At 39.3% G+C, this 22,482-nt stretch overlaps 2 protein-coding genes across 2 annotated transcripts; both read left to right on the forward strand.

The window, feature by feature from the left end:
• Positions 1-1,669: 1,669 nt before the first annotated feature.
• LOC137286814 (carbohydrate sulfotransferase 15-like) lies at positions 1,670-4,024 on the forward strand. The gene is made up of 4 exons (XM_067818817.1): positions 1,670-1,778; positions 2,272-2,429; positions 3,436-3,583; positions 3,843-4,024. The coding sequence occupies exons 1-4, from the start codon at positions 1,670-1,672 to the stop codon at positions 4,022-4,024; spliced, it is 597 nt and encodes a 198-aa protein (XP_067674918.1).
• A 6,384-nt stretch (positions 4,025-10,408) lies between these two features.
• Positions 10,409-22,279, forward strand: LOC137288101 (organic cation transporter protein-like). The gene is made up of 9 exons (XM_067820479.1): positions 10,409-10,554; positions 16,843-17,077; positions 17,804-17,907; positions 18,094-18,248; positions 19,576-19,741; positions 20,610-20,825; positions 21,090-21,316; positions 21,694-21,875; positions 22,124-22,279. The coding sequence occupies exons 1-9, from the start codon at positions 10,409-10,411 to the stop codon at positions 22,277-22,279; spliced, it is 1,587 nt and encodes a 528-aa protein (XP_067676580.1).
• The last annotated feature ends 203 nt before the right edge of the window (positions 22,280-22,482 follow it).

The following is a 22,482-nucleotide window of genomic DNA, read 5'->3' on the forward strand; positions in this document are numbered from 1 at the left end:
AGTAACTCTGGTTCTATAACAGTCGCTTCAGGACACTTTGTGTTGGCGTTTCCACAATATAGAAAGCATTCTATCCGGAACATTTTATCACTCTTCAAATCCTAATGTCATCCTTTGGAAAACGGTTGTTATATGACGTACTTTTTTTCAAATAATTTCAGCATGCAGGTGAATAATCTTCCAATGAGTTTTGTTCCTTTATTGGTAACACCTTCAGCATCCAGCAGATACATTTTAGTTTATGCGGTCACATAGCCAGTTACAACTGTCTTGTTCACTTGTTGATTGTAGGGTCAGTAGTGGTAAAAGTGAGACACCTCATTTCGCTGTTGATAGTTTTAAGGCATACCAGAGGCCTGTCCATGAGAGTCAGAATCCCGGTTGGCCTGACGCATTGGTCGGGGTTTGTCAGCCTCATACCTTCCTTCATGGGCCTAACCAAAGTGGTAATCACCTCAGACATGTCACATCATTATATCATTCCATACTAACAGTCCCTGATAAAACTGGCAACAAAAACATATGTTCAAAACTCATTCAATGGGTTAATTCTGATAGTACCGTACGTTTTCCTTAAAAACACCGAAAGAAAAATCTGAATAATTTATGAAGGTTTCTGACGGATAAACACATTAGCAGCAGCTCATAATAATGATGTTTATCGACATTCAGGTTTCACCCGTCAACTTGGATCCATGAAGCCATGTAACTTCACCAGCTATACTCGAGGATTTCCTGCACAACTGATTGAAGAGAATGTCACCTCTACCAACTTTCATAATAAGATAACAGGTTAGATAATAATATAATAATTATTGTTATTTCAGTGATTCTCCTCAGTTTATTTGGAGAAGGTTTGGAAGCCATGCTGTATCACTGCCTGTTCACAAGGTGGAGTTCAGGCGGAGTATGCCAGACATGTATCGATTCCAAAATAATTTAATGTATGTAGTATCAGTATCAAGGGGAGTTAATTAAGTTACGGATCGATGTATAGTGTACGGATCGTTAGAGGTACAGGAAGAATTGTTCATCCGCTTGGACTTTGTTTAGATTCATATTCTTCTACCACGACATTCGCACATCTCTGCCCGTACCACAGTTCCAGACAAAGTTGAACATGGAATTACACTCATATACGAAAGGCAAATTACTCTGATAGAAATGTCGCGGGTCAAGGTCTTACGCTTGCCAAGAATACAAACAAAAATCAACATTTCCAGTAGTGCAGTAGTAGGTGACTGCAGCGCCATCCAGAGAAACATTGGTCAAGTTTTGACTCGTAAGCGAGATATATTCTTAAAATTCAGTCACTTTTACATAGGAACAAATGTTCAAACCTTTTGTTCCTCTGGGGTAAATAAATCATGCCTTAACTCTTGGACTGAATCGATGCAAAGTTCTACAGTGTCGTATATCCCGTTACGATAATTCAAATGCTTTAAGACGGTTCAGTTGTGATCTAGTTGGTGTAAGAATTAGGGGTTTTAGTATGGTATCGCAGCTTCAGAGCACAGTACTTTGGCAATATATCCTCATGACTAAAATTTTAGTGTCTTGATTTATCGCATCGCAAGTTGTATGCCAGTACCAGCACTAATGAGAAAACCTTTTGACGTACAGCAGGGTACTGAACACCGGTAGATTCTATAATTTCCTGAGATGGAACATGATCCCCCAAAATGCAGGTCTCAAAGAACCCGTGGTTCTTAAACCATACCTCATGAAGCACATGTATAAAGATCCCAAGTTCATTATAATTTTGAGGAATCCCACTGAAAGTAAGCATGCAACCGATGCTCATAAACATAATGATGCATTTCACAGCCTGTATCTAAAAACCTTCTTTGGACCACACAATCAACATTTTCGATATTAGTTGATAATTCATCTAATTATAATCAGTATCGTCATCTTCATATCCTAAGTTAATGATTATGAAGATCCGGGCTGGAATTGATTTTCAGTAACACATGTTTGTCGTAATAAAGGACTGGCGGGATCGGGTGGTCAGGCTCGCTGACTTGGTTGACATATGTTATCTTATCCCAGTGACATAGATCGACGCTCACTGGATAGTCTGGTCCATAATGGAATATGTACAGACTGTTTCCACATAACTTGCAAGATGAAGGTACAACTTTACAAATGATCGATGTCATTGTATTTGCAATGAGCCATTCTCTACATTACATCAAGTATGACAGTTCAAGCGGATTATTATCAAGGAATAAACATTGCATGACTATATGCAAACAATATACGATAACTACAGATTGTACTCGGATTACATATTCCTAAACCGTGGGGATTCGCCTCAGTCATTTCATAAGGATGTGCTACGGGCTGTTCAGATCGAGGAAGGTTGTATGAGGAACAACTCAGTACGGCGATGTCTGTACAGCTTGGATGTTTCTAGACAACTTCCGGTAAGCCGCCTGATTTTGGCACCAGCCTGTCAAGGTACCATTTCCAAAATAATCACAGAAACATATTGACAAAAGCTATGTATTTATTCATCTATTTGGTACTGTACTGAAACAGGATTCAGTGAGGCACCGCACTCAACCCCTACATATTCGAAACAAATTCTCTAGAAAACATATTTGAAGTGTAATATGTTACATGCCTTGTACTTCGTCATACAGCATCTCAGAGCTACGGAACTGCTTTACTTTGTATGTGGTGACAGGGAACGTGTGAAAACCAGAGCGATATTGTGTTGAACTGACGAAAGATTTAGAGTGAGTGAGTGAGTTAACATTTAACGTCACATCGGCAATATTTCAGCCATATCGTGACGAGAACCATTAATGTCATACATAGTAGAGAATGGTAAAAAATCTGTCAACAAAGGACAGTAAAGCAAGTAGACTATCACAGGAAAATATTTAAAACTAGTAATGAAATCTAAAACAATTCAACTATAGAGGACGATACAATATAAAAACAGGCTATAGACCGCCGACAACTGAAGGTAGATCACCATACCAGGGTCCATGGGGTCTTACAGTACCTTTGCTACCTGCATGGACCCTACGAAAGATTTAGAAGGTACATCTTTGGGGTACAATAGAATACTCAGATGACATCAAAATGATTTCAAATATTTGGTCGACAAACCGCTGTTTTGTCGGTTTAATGCATGTAAAACGTGGCTAATAAATAAAATACTATGCTTGGTCTCATTACATACGAATTATACGAAACTTCCTATGGTAGCTGACCTCGCTTTCGCTCGGTTGGCTACTATAAGAAGGACACTTCCTTTTGTATAATTCGTGTGCAATGAGACCTCGTTTAGCATTCTCTATTTAAAATGCATTTCACACGGAGGTCATTGTGTCGTCTTCATTGAAAAACATTTCAACGGTAGATTAATATTTGCTTGTTTCAGTTTATTTATAACTTAATACACACGCTTTTCTTTTTCAGACTAGCATCTTCATTGGATATTACTCAGTGTTCACGAAGGAATGGCTGAACGTTTTCAGTAGGGAATATTTCCTTGTCCTAAGGACTGAAGACTACAACAACGGCATGGAGGGTTCACTGCGAGAAGTATATGACTTTCTAAAACTGAGTAAGTTATTTATAATACAAGAAAAAACTGTTGAATATCCTCTTTTCAATGTGGTAAACAAGAAAATCGGCAAAGAAAGTTAGTGTTTGTGTTTAGTGTTTGAAGCGTTCGAACGTCACTCTGACGGCCGGGGTACAATGCCCCACATGGGTAAACATATTTGAAGCTCATTGTCAATGCTGTGAGATCATTACGTATTGGTGAAAGCGGTGGTCATTCGTAACACCCTTATATCAAGGATGAATAAACATTATTTCGGATTACACTGACGATTTCCTGAGAAAGATCGCCCGCATACCGCACATGCACGTCACTGAGAAGAAGAAGAAAGCTGGACCAATGCTTGAAGAAACACGTATATTGTTGAACAATTTGTACCGACCATACCTCAATGAGTTAGCTGATATACTCCAACACAGGAAGTTCCTGTGGTTGACATGACTCACAGATAGGTACATTATATACAGAAGAAATATACGGATGACGAGGCTGTTCAGATAAAGCAATGTCATCTATTTTGTTCATTAGTGAAAAGACGATTCTTGTATAATGACAACATATTTGTCGCTCGTAGGTTGGGGTGAATGTACAGTGCCATTTGGACAGGCGGTCAACAGCAAATATAAGCAAGACATCCCTCACTACAAAAACATGAAACCCACGGCGATTGTATGACAAGAAAAACATCGCCTGCACATATTTGAGAATCGCTAACGAACAGTGACAATACTAGGGATTCCTGTGATGTTTTAGCACATGCAAATTCTTCTACTTTGAGGCGTTGAAAACCGTGAAGAAATTTTAACTATTCATATGTTTTCATTTTCATATGTGTGTGTGTTCTCTGTGTGTAAAACATTCTTCCTGTGATCATGCTGATGGAGGTGACTGTGGAAGATACACAGCGTATATTTTCTCTTGAAAGAAATGTTATAATTGATTGTTCTTAGACTGACATATGGAACGACTAATTAAGTTCCCAAGTTTAGACATCATATCTTCCCTACATCTGAGACAATCAAAGTGCAAATAAGGTTTCGAGGTTTTGTTGGAATTTCATTGCAATGCAGCCCAAGTGTCAGTCTCTAAATCGCTATCATATACTGAGTTAAAACTAGGCCTCGAAGCATATTAAGGTTTTGGCCATTGATCATTTGAAATACTGTTCACACAGGTTCGGAATTGAGGCTGGCACATGTAATAAAGAGCCACAAATAAAAAAAGTGCCCTTAATCTGAGAACGTCAATATACTGCAGATGAATATTTTAGAAATTAATGCAAGTACACAGATAGGAACCTGCAGTACTTACTGTAACTTACAGTACATTTGCTTCCTACATGGTCCCCAGCTGGATTTACACCGTCCCTTCAGCAATTTTTCGTCATATATAGCCATACATTAACACTACACGTATGCTACGAGTAAAACAGTGGAAAGTTTTAGGTTTATTATGGGACTTATTATGGTACCCTCTCGGGAGGACAATAATTTTATAGTACTTTACCCCCCGTGAGGATACTGCCACTAACAATCTCAGTTACTAATTCAAACCATTCGTAAAATATTTATCTATATACCACTCAGATAACAAATCTAACTAAAGAAATAACTAAATGAGAACTATAATTGATAAAAGGATCCTACAAAGTTCGTGATTTAAAATATTTATCCCTTTGATAGTCATATTCCCCCCAACGACCTTTATAACAAAACTATATATTTCACTCCCAAACTGACACAATATTGTACCCGTAAACGAAGCGTAAACGCAGGCTTATTCAATACGAAACAACAGGTGGTGTTTATACAATATACAACTGTGTTGTTATAATGAAATCAATTCAAGCAACTTCAAAGCAATTACAATGCAGTTCACACGACTCAATTGCTTCAGGACAATATCACCTTGGATTAAACAGGTTATCCTGAAAAAAAGATTGACTGGCATGCAATAATTCCGAAAATAATTCTGCATGTTTATTTTGGAACAGCCATGAGGTAAAAGGGTTTGACGTCCAGGTCCACAGTTCGTTTCCTCGTCATCTTTTCGTGATAATGCATGAATGACGCCAAAAGTTTGCTGAAATCGAAAATCATGATCACCCTCTCACATTTCTAAAACTTAGAAAACGTGATCAATTATAATGTGGACGCCAAACACTGGAACTGTTGGAATGCCACTTGAAGGAGAAGTGGTAAATTTGTACGTCTTCTGTAATATTCACATCCAAAGACTTCAAATATACATGCATGGATCTAAATATAAAATATACTTTGGTATATTCTCTCAGGACATGTATGTACACGAAAATTATTAGTAATATTAAATGACAGGATAAGCGTTCAGATCTGTTGACGATCTGTTTATTCAAATGAATAGTACTGTGGTGCATCAGCGATTATATTATTCACCAGAAATGGCTACGGACTGGTGAATGTTTCGAGACCGTAAGCATCTATTCTTACTGTGCCTGTCATACCATTGTATTAGTTTGCTCATGTAGTAATGTCGAAATCACTTCTTGGGCGAAATGAGCTAAAGCGTTTATTTAATCATCAAGTCTCTGCGTTGTCTAATAACCCGATCATTTCCAACACAAGACGAGAATAACCACTGGAATGTAAACTTATCTAATCAGCTACTGATCCTTCCATTGATAACTGACTAATATTCATGATGAACGTCATTGAAACCTGTTCATACATCATTATTAATTGAATTTACACAATTAAACTTGCTTTAAATGGGATTCAAAAGAAGAAAAGAAATACTGAACAGCTGCTAGACGAGTAGACGACCGTTGACTCTCGCTGTGTCTGCCACCGTGATATTGCTGTAAAACCAACTCACCCACGCCCTCCAAAGCAGAACTATGAATATTCAACGGACTCCATACCAGTAAGTAGTTGATTTGCTTGTACACTTAGTACTATAGGCTACAGTGAATGTCATTCGGGTCCTAAGATCAACGTAATGGTGAGTTTCAATTAGATGACATGGACTAAAAGGATCTGCCAGTCTGACAGTCCCGATCACGAGAGTCGCTTGTGTCTCCGGGGGATGAATCGTGTGACTATCTGACTCTGACTCTGCCTCAACTGTGGGTAGAATGCGGACTTTCTTAACTGTTGTTTAAGTTTTTTTATTTTATTTTATACTATCTCTCTCTCTCTCTCTCTATATATATATATATATATATATAGAGAGAGAGAGAGAGAGAGAGAGAGAGAAAGGTTCCATTTACTTTTTAACTCCAGAGCTCAAGAGCTGCAACTTATACACCTGTGTGAAATTCATAATAATTATATTATGATTGATATTATGTTAGAAGATGCGAAATGATCAAATAGGGCTTGATGGCAGTTAGCGTCGTCTATGTTCTGGCTAAGCGGATGAACATATTATCTCCAGAACTGAGATACACCCAAATCTGTTTTGACAAATTGGTATGTGAAACAGGAACTGTGTCACCACCAGAGGGACCTGGGACCTTGTTACCGCAGTTCCTCAGAAACATAACAGGATAATCAGCTTTTCATTCACTCTTGGTGTTCTTGGACCAACCACTTAATTAGGAGTCTCATGTCGCAAGGCTTCGGGCATTGCTGAGTGAGTGAGTTTAGTTTTACGCAGCTTTTTCCTAAACTTCAAAAATGTGCCACAGGCCTACCTCTTCAACTGAGCTGATAAAGTAATAGAGTAAGATGATCATCTGAGGCTCAACACGAGAAGTTCAGTTTAACGTTTCCTGAAGTGGTTTACAAGATAGTTACAATCTGCCACCGTCCTCCTGCCTCTCAACAAAGAATGCAAGTTTCTTGTTAGTTGTCACAACCCACTGACCGCTAAATACACATTTCACCATACCTCTCTCTTTGATACTTGACAGTTGAGTTTCATCCTTCATCAAAAGAACTGTTACACATACGTATGTAGGTCGCTGACATTGATGGGGTAGACAGGACTGTATTTCACAGTCCAGCGAGCATTCAAACAGTTGAATCGTTTACACCAGGACGCAACCCGAGTGCCTCATGTGTAACAATTTCTGTTTAGTGTATACGGAATCTGATTTACCATTGCGATCTTAGCACTATCTAGGACTGTGATGCAGGTCAATAACCAACAAATGCGCAAAGCAGATTACGTGATTACCAGACAAACTGAAACGAGTTGATAAGTGACCTTTCATCTTTTTGTAAATACTTTGCCAAATGGCCTGGTGTTATTGTGATGGGTGACTGATGTCCCAGTGATAGCATTCAAATGCAGTTGTAAGTGTTCCAAATAAGATGTCGTTTGCAACATGTCCAATGTTTTTTTCGAGTAGAAGTGTTTTTCATTGACATATCCTGTATTCTGCGAAGTATCTAGCTTGCCCAAGTAAACCCTGTTTTCTCATTGTCTGACTTGACATACGTAGTCAACATTCCATAATCCACTGAATTAAACCAGCGTATTAACTGACGTCCTGCTGCAGATACTTTAACCATTTGTGTTTAATTTGGTCATGAAACTGAAGCACGTTTTCAAATCTCTCGCAAAGCTAAGGTTGTGGTCATATCATTTAATTTACAGAATACAATACTTCCACACAACATAACATCGCTTGCTAGTCTTAATCGCATCATGCATTATATATATATATATATATATATATATGTATGTATGTATGTATGTATGTGACTACATGACTACGATGAAGATTCCATAATCATGTTAGTAGGTTAGGTTATTGTGCATTAATCGTTAGTAAAGTCTTTGAGAAGCCAGCTAAAGCTTCTAGTGAACTGTGTATGCTGCTTATAATCAGTATGTCACTTACTTCTCTTTTTCACCTATTGATAATGACCAAATCAGATGTCCATGTTGGATGAAATAGCATGCTGTCTTGGTGTTCTCCTCTCTGTTCTTTTCACTAAGTCTATCTCCGTAAAATAGACGCTACCTTTTCTTCTGTCTACTGAAACTCGCGAGAACAGGACACTGTGGTAACTTTTCACAATGACGATTATGCCCATCAATGTTGCAGCCATTTCAGATATAAAGTTTTGGTATAGGATCGTCCTGTTTTCTCATGTCAGAACATTAGTCACCGCCTCGTCACACCTCTGCTTTCTCTGTCTTAGGAATGGTCGCCTTTCAAGGTCCCTACGTCGTCCGATACACGCTGTCTTAACGCTAACTGGTCTCTGCCCAGCCATTAGAGCAATCAGCGAGGGTTCCAGGAGTTAAGCAGTGAAGTGGCTCTAGGGCTTAATGAGTTAACAAGGTCAAAGTCTAATTCTACATGTAGTACAGGGAGGAAATGTTTGGATTAGTGTATAATCTACCAGCAGACATCAAAGTTATATTTCACCGACTAAACATTATTCCCAAACGGCAAGAAGTCACTGTTGACACAACATCGCCATGTTGAGTGAGGAATGTACGTTTGCAGCTAGTAGGTAAACAACATACCTTGCCAATTGGCCGGGCATCAGTCATGATCCATCAACTTTCATGTCGCAGAGTGAATTTTTTCACCGTTAGTAAATGCAAACATAACACTTGAATAAAAGTTAGCTATATCATCCTTCCAACGCAACTCTGAATAGTGTAAACGCACCAGTGGCAATTATCACCACAGAAGGAGTCTAAATTCTCCACAACAAATCACCTCCTGTTGCAAACACGTTTTTGTAAGAAATGGGAAAGTTATTGAAATGATGTGTTTAAACACGCCAAATAGTTTGCGAGTGAAGAACGCTTTGTGATGAAAAAATATGCAAAATGTGACTTTCTTCCGCTTGTTATGAATCGAGAGGCTGAATGATCGGAGATCTTGTTTGTTAAGATGCATTATAAGTTCACACTGGGTTCGGATTCGTAGAGTCGGTGTACTCAGATCACTGACTGAAATTTTTCCCTAATGACGTAGAATTTCTCATTCAAACCATAATGACGCACCTCAATTGAAGGTTTTTGAACTGCAGTTATACGTAACAAACCTTGTGGATGTTAACTTCTATAATATGAGAAAGATGACGTGTTTTAGGTATGTTTGTATTCCTTTACTCACAAACATTGATAACGAAGGGCTTATTTATGGTAAAACATACTGTTGTGCTGAAGTATTATTTGTGGATGTTCTTGGCACTATTCTTTCGAGATAACAATGCATTTCAGCACATACAATCTATGTTTGAACAAGGTCATGTAACTGCCAAATGTATACATCCGACTCTGTGCAGTAGACCGGAATGTGTGGCATATGGTACTGAATTATTGCACACGTATCATGTACGGATAGTATTTTAGTTACTATGCATATATGCATACAAAATGATCGTTTGAAGTGGATGGAGGTAACATCATCCAGAAGTTTTTAATCAATCATGTATTGCATAGAAATGAGAGTTCTGCTCACATATATACAGTAAAGAACATCTACCATATCTGTACGATCATGCACCTTGCAGCTACAAACAACAAATGGAACTATCAGTGATACAGAGAGGCATTCAGAAAGATCAGAAACATCCGACAGAGTCATTTATTACATATTTGTAATAATATTTGGATGTCCTACGCTGACCGTATACCAGATAGGCCTGGATAATCCGTTCAAAGAACAAGTCGTTACTGGCATGTTTTCTGCTTTCAGTACAGGTTCCCTAATTGTGTTACTCTGTCATCTGCATTTAAAGTCCATGTGAAATCTACATTTCCCATTCTTTCTATTAAAGGTGTGTCAAGACACAGCATCAACAAACCGTGTTGGAATAGAATAACAGAAGAAGCATTGCAATTTGTTTCACTAGAGAGTTGAGTGGAAACAAGATGAAGTTTGACACCATTCTGGAGATTGTGGGCGAATTTGGCCCTTCTCAAAGGCGGCTGTATATACTCCTCAGCCTCCCCGCCATTTATAATGCTGTCATCGGTATGATCATCGTTGTGTTTCTCTTTGCTGTCCCTGAACACAGGTAGGTTCACCAGAAGAAAATGTCCTCCAAAATAGTATGGTTAAATAAACTGCTGTTTGTGCCACGGACATTGAGCTTGGTACCATACTGCACGTTTATCATGAAGACGACTAACTGAAACCTGTTTAAGTCACTAGTCTGCATGGTAATCATAAGAAATCCATGGAGAAATCAATTCTCCGTGAATCCGTAATGAACAAAGTTCTGTGGCTTCTCAAGTGTTTGTCCACTTAGCACAGAGCTAAATGTATTGCTGATCTGATCAAACAAGACAACTACATCGGCCAAAATATACATGACGTCCCTTTCGAATCTGACATTTATTACCCTGAAAAAGGTGTGCTATCTCTGTGGTTTACTTTACCTTTTCAGGGATAGGTTTGGTCCTGGCACCCGTGGCGAGCCACCTCCTCGTGGTGGGTGCTGGGTAACGCTAAGAGCTCGCCGACAACCCCGTAGTGGACCCGGGGGGATATTTGGTCCACCAACCCGTTTGCCGTGGGTTGCGGCCCTGTGTCGGCGGAGGAGGGGATCCTGGTGGTTGAGGGCAATAGGGACCTGCAATCGTGTTATTGTTGCTCAACACACCACTTTGGCCCTGACTTCGCCTAGACGGGTGGTCGAATGGGCCCGGTTCGACCAATCGGCTGGTCATGCCAAGCCCTGTGCGTGGAGTGTTCATGTAATTGCACAAATTTGATTTTGTATTGTTTCAATTTTGGTCTTGGCTTTTCACTCACAAAGCATTTTTAGATTTGAAAACTGATGTTACGAACTTTGCCGAGAGTCTTTTGCTTATACCCAGAAGGCGGTGGCTCATGTGCCAATCTGGTGGAATAATTCTTTAATTTTTCTGCTGGAGTAAATCATCCGGGTATCCTTGGTGCTTCAAGCTGGAGATCCGCTTGTTTTTAGCATTGTCCTTTTGATACTCCGTGGTGGGTGGGGAGCTCGGATGATGAAAAATTACTCATTCACCATGGCTTACGAAACTCCCACAAATAAACTAAACGTCCACTTGAAAATGATGATGAACAGCGACCTTCACAATCTATTGATTACTGGCCACGGTTTCTAGTGATTGAAACTATTGATAAAACACCGTTGAAATTAATTCCTTTTGCGGTTTCTAAACGCATTCAAGGCATTGCAGGAGGCGTGAAATATATTAGACGCTTGCGTTCGGGTGCTTTGTTAATTGAATGTAGCAAACGACAGCAAGCATCCAACCTCCTTTCCATTGAATCATTTGTTGGTACATCTGTGTCCGTTTCTGCACACCGAACTCTTAACACAAGTAAAGGTATTGTAAGAGATCGGGATCGATTGTTCTCTGACATGACTGAACTGGAAATAACCACCGAAATGAAAGGTGTCACATTTGTCAAACGATTTACCATCCGCAAAAACTCAGAAATCCATCAAACAAATACCTATCTCTTTTCGTTTTCTTCTCCAACTGCTCCTCAATCCATAAAGGCTGGTTACTGCAATATCAGGGTTGAAACATACATTCCCAACCCTCTCAGGTGTTTCAAATGTCAGAAGTTTGGCCACGGTGTGAAAACCTGTACGTTGTCTGTCACGTACGCTCACTGCAGTGAGAAGACGCATGTGACGGAAAATTGTGAGAGCAGTTTTAGAAAGTGTGCCAACTGCTTTGGAGCACACTCGTCGTCCTCCAAGGAGTGCCCGATGTGGAAAAAGCAGATGGAGATTAACACAAGTAAATTTACTAGAAACATCAGTTTTGCAGAAGCCAAAAAACTTGTACAATCTCCAGAACTAACTGAAACGTATGCATCAGTAACTAGACCACTATCAGATTCAACCCTAAAACAATCCAAAGTCAAAACTACATCAACAACCTGTCAAACAGACTTGACGTGGGTGAAAACTAATACTCCCGAGAGGCTTTCACAGGAACAATCCACCCAAACATCCAACAGTTACTTTTGATTTACGTCAGTTTGTTTCATATAATTATTTTACACCTCCGGGTGACAGGGCCACTGGAGGGTCTTCAATCCATGTAAAGCAGGATGTTCTCTCCAACAGTCCAAGCTGTTGCAGGGAGACTAACTCTTCATGTTACCTTTACACTATGCTCTCTGTGTATTCCGCCTTCTTCAGCACTCCAGCAGTCTGATCTACAAGCTCTCTATGACCAGGTTCCTACACCTTGCATCATAATGGGTGATCTCAATGGCCATAACCCACTTTGGGGTGGTACAAACACTAACACTAAAGGTAAACTACTGGAAGATTTTATAGCCAATAATGACTTGTGTGTATACAATGATGATTCAACCACCTATCTGCATCCTGCAACTGGCACCTACTCTTGTCTAGATTTGTCTCTCGCAGACTCTACTTAATGAATTTGATTGGTCAGTCCACAATGACCTCTGTGGAAGTGACCACTTTCCAACTGTATTATCCGAAAATACTCCATCTGACTCTCCATCATATACCAGATGGAATTTTGCCAAGGCAGACTGGTCGTTATTTCAAACCTTATGTGCATCTAAATTAAGACCCGAATGTTTCAGTCATATAACCCGATCCTGTTCAATTATTTTCTGATATTTTAAATGGAATTGCTAATGAATGTATACTAAAGTCCTCTATAACTCCACATGTACGAAAGCCACGGTTTAATACAGATTGTAGACAAGCCAGGAAAGCGAGGAGAAAGGCAGAAAACTATTTCCGTCGTCACTCAACTGTCCATAATTAAAATAAATTTAAGATACTCAATGCGAAGGCGCGGCGTACTTTCAAACAAAATAAACGGCAATCTTGGAGGAACTATGTCTCCAAAATTAACTCACGTACGCCAATGTCTAAGGTATGGAACATGGTTCAAAGAATTAAAGGCAAAGGTTCAAAAGTTGCTGTTCACGATCTTAAAGATGGTGACAATTTAATTACTGACACACCTAAAATTGCAAATAAACTTGGCGAAACACTTGCCAAAAATTCATCATCGACAAATCATGTTCCTGAGTTTCAGAGATACCAGAAACAACAGGAAAAGACAAAACTTAATTTCGATTCAAATGACGGTGAAGACTACAATGAAGTGTTTTCATTACATGAGCTACATACTGCACTTGAGCAAGCTCATGACACTGGTGATGATAATATACATTATCAGCTACTGAAACACTTACCTGAACCATGTCTAATGGCACTTTTAGATATATTTGATCAAATATGGACGTCGGGGGCAATTCCCCCCTTCATGGCATAATGCCATTATAGTCCCAATACCAAAACCTGGCAGGGATCATTCAGATCCGTCTAATTAATGGTAAATAATAGATTAACTTGGTATCTTGAAATCAATAACATGATCACAAATATTCAGTGTGGTTTCAGGAAAAATCGTAGTACCATTGATCATTTGGTACGCTTAGAATCCTTCATTAAAAATGCTATAGTAAATAAACAACGTGCTGTATCGATTTGGGATTGAGAGGCCGTTTGCATCTTTTTATATCAGAGTTTTTACAAGACAGGCAATTTCAAGTACGAGTGGGTTCAACCCTGTCTGATCATTACAATCAGGATCAGGGTGTCCGTCAAGGCAGTATTTTGTCTTGTCACTATATTTAGTATTGAAATCAACAGTTTATCCAAAGTTTTAAATGATTCAATTGATGGATCACTTTTTTGTGGATAATTTTAACATGTCTTGTTGTGGTAAAAATATGCGTACTATTGACCGGCAACTACAGCTGTGTTTAAATAAAATAAACAAATTTTCTTAATTCAAAACTAATTGTATACACTTTTGTAGAATATATAAGCCACATAAGGATCTGGAACTATCTTTAAATGGCACTCCAATCAAAGTTGTGAAGGAGGACAAGTTCTTGGGTTTTATTTTCTATTCTCATTTAACCTTCTTACCGCACATTAAATCCCTTAAAGCTAAATGCCTGAAGGCACTAGATTTGTTGAAAGTTGTTTCCAACTCAAATTAGGGAGGGGATCAAACTACCCTCTTACACTTACATCGATCACTGGTCCGTTCAAAACTTGATTATGTCTCCATCGTATATGGTGGAGCCTGTAAAAGCAACCTTAACCTTCTTGATTCTGTCCACCACCAAGGTCTAAGCCTTTTTCTTGGGTCCTTTAGAACTTCTCCTGTTGACAGTCTATACGTTGCGGCTGATGAACCATCTCTTACACAACGTCGAATAAAATTGTCTTTACAATATACTACTAAATTATATTCTAATGAATCTAACCCTGCATATGACTGTGTGTTTAATCCGCTTTATGAGGATTAGTATAAGAAAAAGCCGTCTCTTGTTCCGCCTCTTGGTGTAAGAATGAAACCATTTATATCTGCTGCCGGTATTGAGCTGGAACGTATATCGCCTTCCCGTCTTCTTTCTTCTCCTCCTTGGCAATTGGTTAGGCCTCAAGTTGACCTAACATTAACATCATTAAAAATCAGAAACAAATGACTTACAATATAAACAAGAATGTCATCAATTAAAAAAATAAATATAACAATTACAAATTGTTGTTCATAGACGGGTCGAAGGACGGTGACGCAGTAGCTTGTGCCACTGTCATTGGATCTAGGACAATATCTACGAGGATACCAAACGACAGCTCCATTTTTACTGCTGAAGCTAACGCCATATTAACAGCTCTTAAATATATTCAAAGACACCCTAAACGTCAACAATATATAATCTCTTCCGACTCTCTTTCTTGTCTTCAGGCTATTAAAATATTTCTTCTAAACATCCACTTTTAATTGAATTTATTGAATTGTATAATAATCTTGCTACTGGCCATTACGACATTGTCTTTTGTTGGTTACCCACGTAGGCATTTCCGGTAACGCAATGGCCGATCTTGCTGCCAAGGCAGCACTCAACGAATCTGTGACACCACTTCTTATTCCATACAGTGATTATAAAGCTAGCATTAGAACTTACATCAGTGATCTGATGCAAAAGAAGTGGGACACCCAAGTAGGTATAAATAAATTACATGAAATAAAACCGTATGCTGGTTATTACTACTTGGGTTGTCAGTCCAGATTTGAAGAGGTAATCATGCGGCGATGTCGTATTGGCCATACTAGATATACTCATTCATACCTATTGAAAGGTGAGGATCCTCCGTTTCGCATCCCTTGCGATGAGAGAACCACGGTCAAGCATATCCTGCTTGGCTGCGTTGAATTCTCCATCATAAGGGATAAATATTTCAATGTAGAAACAATTAAGGATCTTTTTAACACCGTAAGTTCTCATTTAATTCTTGGATTTTTAAAAGAAATTGATTTCATCTTTGAATTATGATTTTTACGTTCTGTAGATAGCTGCATTTTAATTCATGGTAGTTTAGATTAGTAACTTGAATTGTTAGTGGCTGTACCCTCAAAGGGGGTTGAAGTACCGTAAAATTATTGTCCTCCTGAGAGGGTACGTAAGTCCCCAAACATTTCGTGTACGTTTAGACTTCCACTGTTTTTAATCGTAGTATATGTGTATTTTTAATATTTGGCTAGATGTGACTAAATTGCTAACAGTGAGTTAAGTGAGTTAATACAGTCTTAAAAAGGAATCTATGTATATGATAAAAACCTGTCGACGACGACAACTAGAATATCACAATAAAAATAAAACTAGCGTGAGAAGTTAAAATTATTATCCCTGTTCAGACACTACAATATAAAAACAGGCTATATTTATCACCAACAACTGAAGGTAGATCACCATACTAGGGGCCATGGGGACTTACAGTACTTCTGCTACCTGCATGGTCCCTAGCTGGATTTATACCATCCCGTCAGCTGCTGGTGATTGCATGCAAAATTAGCCACAAATTAAAATGACAGAAATACTACGGCTAAGAAAAAATGGAAGGTCAAATGTTTTGGGACTTACGTACCCTCTCAGGGGGACAATAATTTTACAGTGCTTTAACCACCTTCGAGGATACAGCCACTAACATTCATAGTTACTAATTCAAACATAGATAGAATATCGCTTGATGCGGCGTTAAACAGCAACATACGAGTATTTCAGGCTTCACGTGCTTTATTTGGGGATGTGCAATTCGGTAAAGTGGATAGCTATTCTAGATCTTTTGGGGATGAGTGCCATGCGGGACTCACACAAAAGCTCTCACTGTGTGGCACCGGCACAAAAAGTGAGCGATGCATTACTTACTCGTCCTTGATGTTAATCTGATTTACCATTTCACACCCGACCACCCTCAAGACGACAACCCTTGTATTTTGCATTTCAGGTGTGCTATACCCGGGATGAAAAATGATACCTTCCAGATTCAAAACGAGGCTCATGCTGCCCTCATCAACAGGACAATGCGGCTTGATACTGATAACGGCGACTTAGCTCATTCATCATGCTACATATATTCAGCTTCTGAAAATGTGACATCCCGCGATCTGAATACCGTCACTGAGCCATGCCATAAGTGGGTATACGATAAAAGCGTTTATGAGTCGACTGTTGCCCAAACAGTAAGTAATTCAAGTTGAACTGATTTAGTTTTCAAAAATGACCCGTGAAGGTCCCGGGGTAAAATATGCCTTCAGGAACCCATGCTTGCCTTAAAATGTGACTATGCTTGTCGTAAGAGGCGACTAACGGGATCGGGTGGTTAGGCTGGCTGACTTGGTTGACACATGTCATCGGTTCCCAATTGCACAGATTGATGCTCATGTTGTTGATCACTGGATTGTCTGGACCAGACACGATTACGTTCAGACCGCCGGCATATAGCTGGAATATTGCTGTGTGCGGCGTAAACCTAAACCCACTCACTCACTCGCCGTCCATGAGTCGCGTTGATTTCCGGTGGGGGTTTATTGAACCTCGATATTCTGTTGAAAGAGAGCACTTTTTAACAATGTGGTTAGGTATCTATGCTGCAAGCAAACAGTATGCAAATTGAAAGTCATATAAACACTTAAACGTGGCGAGGTCATTAAAATTTTATAGTCTCGGGTATTTATACTCTAAGTAAATAATAGGCACCTAAAGTGACATGTTAGAACATGCGGTGAAGCAACTGATTCGATATTCGTTGGGTTTGAGTGAGATGAAACAATGTCAAAAACAACGAAAAACAATGGCGGTCAAATACTCTGCTGTATGTAGTATGTTATGCGTTTGATTATTTACTGACCGTCGCCATATACGAAGAACATTGCCGTTAAACAAAAAGCACACTCTTATGTTCACAGATGGACCTTGTGTGTGACCGGAAGCTGTATGTGAGTCACGCTAAGATGATGGGCATGGTTGGGCAACTTATTGGCGTTCTTATTGGTGGCCCCATATCCGACATGTAAGTATAACTAAGAGAATCATTCACTGTTACAAATGTAGAGTAATAGAGCATGACCTGCAGTTCTCTCTGTCTGAACCTACCAAGTTCATGTCAACCCCTCGCTTACAGAGTAGCGCTACGATATTGTATTCATGACTATGATGGTCACTGATATATATGAACGAATGTTGTTGCGTGTTGTAGGTTCGGACGGAGGAGAGTCATCTTAGCTTGCGTGTTTGTTACGGTTCTCCTGAGCATCTGTCTCACATGGATCACGGACTATTACCTCCTCACCACTGTAGTTTTAGTAATCTCAGCAAGCAACAACGTGCAGTATCTCTCGTGTTTCGTGTTCAGTAAGTTCTTGTTGTTTACTTAAGTATGCTTTACGTGTGTTTCTTTTTTCATTCGAGAAAACATACAACAATAATTTCTCCTTCTTGTGGGAAATAACTAAATTGGAAGGAGATTGTGTAACTCGTCGATCGATTGTCAAAATGCACCAATGGCGTGACTTGTTCGTCAATACATCTGCGTGTATATTCCAAGCTCAAATGTTAGGGACTGCCTTTGTAGTCATCGATGAACGTAGTTGGTGGTCACGTAAAACAGCAACCATACGAACATCTGAGAAAACGAAGAAGACATGATGAACAAAAGTTTGAACTTGCTGACTTTTCCCTAGAGGTGCGTGTTGGAACGTCCGTGCGTGAGTACACGAATGTGTGTTGGACAAGGAGTTATCCCTCCTTTGAGTTACAAACTGTAATCTGCTGAACAAAGTTTCGTTGAGGTGACACAGTTGTCACTGCAAGGAAAATTAGGAAAGTGGTGCTTTATTTATCCTTAGTCGTGGACTTGTTACTTATTCGGGCTATGTAACAGCAGCTTGGAGGTTTGTTTCATGAGCGTGTTTGCCTCATTATTTAAAACGAAACTTTCTGCACAAAACAGCATCTGTTGTTGATGAATCATACGTAAATTAAATTTCGTCAAAAACAGAATGCACTCAAATTCCAGTTACCTGAAAACATTGGAATACAGTTGGATTACAGGACTGCAGTTACATTATGGAAATACAGTAACGACGCTATGTCCTTTGTAAAGAATTTTCATTAGCTTCTTTTATACTTGTATCTAAATCCTTATGACTTTTTTTAGATACCTGCATCAAAATCATTAAGAGTATAGTCTGCAAAAGTCCCACAATGTCGCACACGTATTGTGTATCCACGTGAGGCAAAATGCCATTAACCCATAAATAATACTAAAGCACTGAATACGTGTGACATCTGGCAGTCAATATTTTTGCATGGTTCGGCCAGTAACATGTATTTTCTTGTTGGAAACTGTTAATCTAAACATATCAATGACACCAGATGTATCTTCATGACGTAGACCTATTCAGTGTTGCATTAAATGGAAGTGATGAAAATGAGAGTCTTTGGTTATTGCCTCCTTGAACTGTAACTGTATGGCATGCCACCTCAAGAGTGTTTATCCGTTTATCGTCTAAGCATACACTCATTCATATTTCTGCAACCTGTAATTGATATTTTATGAAGATGTAAATACTAGACCTCTGTCACTGTGAGGTGTTTATATATGTGCAAACAAGTAGGGCATATAACGAAATTGACAAGGCATTTTAAAGATATGCTTGATCTACATTCTTTCCCCCAGGTATGGAGTGTGTCGGTCCCTCTAAACGAGTGTTAGTTGGAGTCGCCATGAATTTGTTCTGGAGTGCAGGAAACATCATTGTTGCTCTGATGGTCTTCCTGATGCGAGACTGGAAAACCAGGCAACTTGCAATTAGCATTCCAGGAGTTCTGTTTACCTATCTGTAGTAAGTAGTTGTGCTTATATCTACTATTATAGTGAGTGAGTGAATTAAAATATTTAAATCTGCAAGGTTTCAGCCACATCGTGACGACAATTTGAATATAAATATTTCATACATCAGGATAACGAAATCTGTCAACGATGGACATTAGAGTTGCTAGAGTCACAGGTATAAGTTCAAACTAGTTGATAGCATTTAAAAGAAAAGATGAGTAAACAACACATTGTAAATATGTGCTATAGATCTCCAGCAAACGATGGTAGATCATCATATTATGGACCATGGGGATTTATGGCAACTTTGCCACCTGCATGGACTCTAGCTTGATTTACACCATCCCTTCAGCCACTGATTTTCCTACCTTCATTTGATGGCATTAACTAGCCCATTTTCCCTTTGTATTGTCTAAAATAGTTTTTTTTCTACTTTTAGAGATATATGCTTGCTAATTTTAAATCAGGCCTTGATAATCTAGTAGTTTTATTGTTCACGGTTGATGGGATTTTGTAAATGATCTAAATCTATTCGTACTTTAGAACTAGTTTACTCACATGGCTGAAATATTGCAGATGTGGCTGTAATTCCGAACTCACTAACTAATGTCACTGACGATTATACTCTAATTGAAACGTTACTTAAAAGATACCCTCTCAGTGGGACATTAATTTTAAGGTGTTTTAACGGCCATCGAGAGCATCGCCATGATCGAAGGCATATTCCTAATTTCCTTACAAAAATGAAAATGTTCAACATTGTTATTTATCATGTTTCAACCAACCAAAACCAATGGCTAGAACAGGGCATCAATAGTTATTTGCGCACTTAGTACGTGTGTATGTTGTTCCGAAGTAGTGTGTCTATCATTTTCCAGTTTCCTGCCCGATTCTCCAAGGTGGCAGTATAGTAGAGGGAAAACTGCAGAGGCGAACAAAACTGTGATGAAACTTGCCAAAGGAAACAAGGTTAGGCTTACTCAAGATATGCTTCACGACGTGACGTGCACACTGGATAGTCATCGGGAACAGTTCTGGGAATTACTGAAGTCTCCTGTCATGCTGAAGAGGATAGTTATTATCTTATACACCTGGTAATTAATTGTATTTAATAACGAAATATTACTGGGGACTATTTCAAACCCAGTTTAGACCAAAGGTGTTTCTTCAGTACCATTGGTCACAACGCAAGTATCAGTGTAAATATACAACACTCGTTCGTCTCATATATGAACTCAACAGAATTCTAGGTTCCTGTGTGCTTGACGGATAACGTACTTTACGTATCATTATTTCTGCCGATATGACAAACGCTTGTACGCATACGCATTCTTTGTGTTTTGGTTTTCTGTTGATAGGCTTGCAATCGGTATGGGGTTCTATGGTCTCAGCATGAACGTCACAAACCTCTCTGGCAACGTCTATCTCAACTTCTTACTGTTTGTTCTGGTCGAGGCATGTGCCTATGTCATATGTCTCCTCCTGATGAACCGCATTGGGAGGAAGAAGATGTTGTGCACTTCATTGTTGATGGCAGGGATAGCATGTGCTCTGTCATTCGTCCCGCTCTTTGTCACAGAAACCCGTGAGTTAACATGATGAGTGAGCGAGTTTTACGCCGGTGTTAGTAATATTGCAGTAATATCACGGCGGAGGACACACGAAATGGGATTCACACATTTTGCCACTGTATGGCTTCGAACCCAGGTCTTTGGTGTCACGAGTGAGTGAGTTTAGCTTTATGGCGCTATAAGCAATATTCCAGCAATATGACGGTAGGTGGACACCGGAAATGGGCTTCACACATGGGCTGTACCCACGTGAGGAATCAAATGGGAACGCATTAACCACAAGATTATCCCACCGTGTGATGATCTGGATGATTACGCGTTCGTTCCCAAAATGGTGCAGAAAGTCACGGTGAATGTATGTAATATTCCAAAGGACTGTTTCTTCCCGTAGCTAACAAGTGGATCATCAACATCCTGGCGTGTCTGGGCAATACGTGTGTATCAGCAGCATTTGCCTCCGTTTATCTCTTCACAGCAGAACTACTGCCCACAACTTCTCGAAACTTTGGCATGGGCATCTCTTCATTGTTTTGTAGAATTGGCAGTATTGGGTCACCTTATATTAATGATCTGGTTAGTAATCCAATGTATTGTTTATAAATACAACTTAAACAACCTGTTGGAGTCCCACATACATCGGATCCATTTTAAAAAGAAATTCTTGCCATCATTGCGCGACTCCGTTGATTACATAAGTTTAATATTGTTTTCCTTTGTCATCGCTTGTTGTAGTTACTGAATGTCATTTATATGTGTCCAATCTCATAAAAGTATATTGGTTTAGCAAGACATCATTTTATTCAATGTCTCGATTCTTTCAGACAATGCACATAACAAGCAGATTCAGCCAGATTCTACCAATGTTGATATTTGGGGGCGTTTGCTTCATTGCTGGGCTTCTCGTACTTGTGTTGCCGGAAACACTGAAAGTAAAGCTTCCAGAAACAATCAAGGATGCCGAGACACTAGGGACGTGAGTGGATGTTTGTATTTTCCCGTACGTCATTATGGGCATTATGTATTAACCCCCTGGATGCCACAGGGACATATATGTCCCTCCTCTTCACCCCTCACTTTGAAGTCGAATAAAATTCTAAATATACCACGCATATATATATACTTCACAGTTTTGAATTCTGCGGAAAATTCCCAGTTTCTTGATACCATCCACTATTATCTC

This window comes from Haliotis asinina, chromosome 6 (genome assembly GCF_037392515.1).
Source record: "Haliotis asinina isolate JCU_RB_2024 chromosome 6, JCU_Hal_asi_v2, whole genome shotgun sequence".
Lineage (NCBI taxonomy): Eukaryota > Metazoa > Mollusca > Gastropoda > Lepetellida > Haliotidae > Haliotis > Haliotis asinina.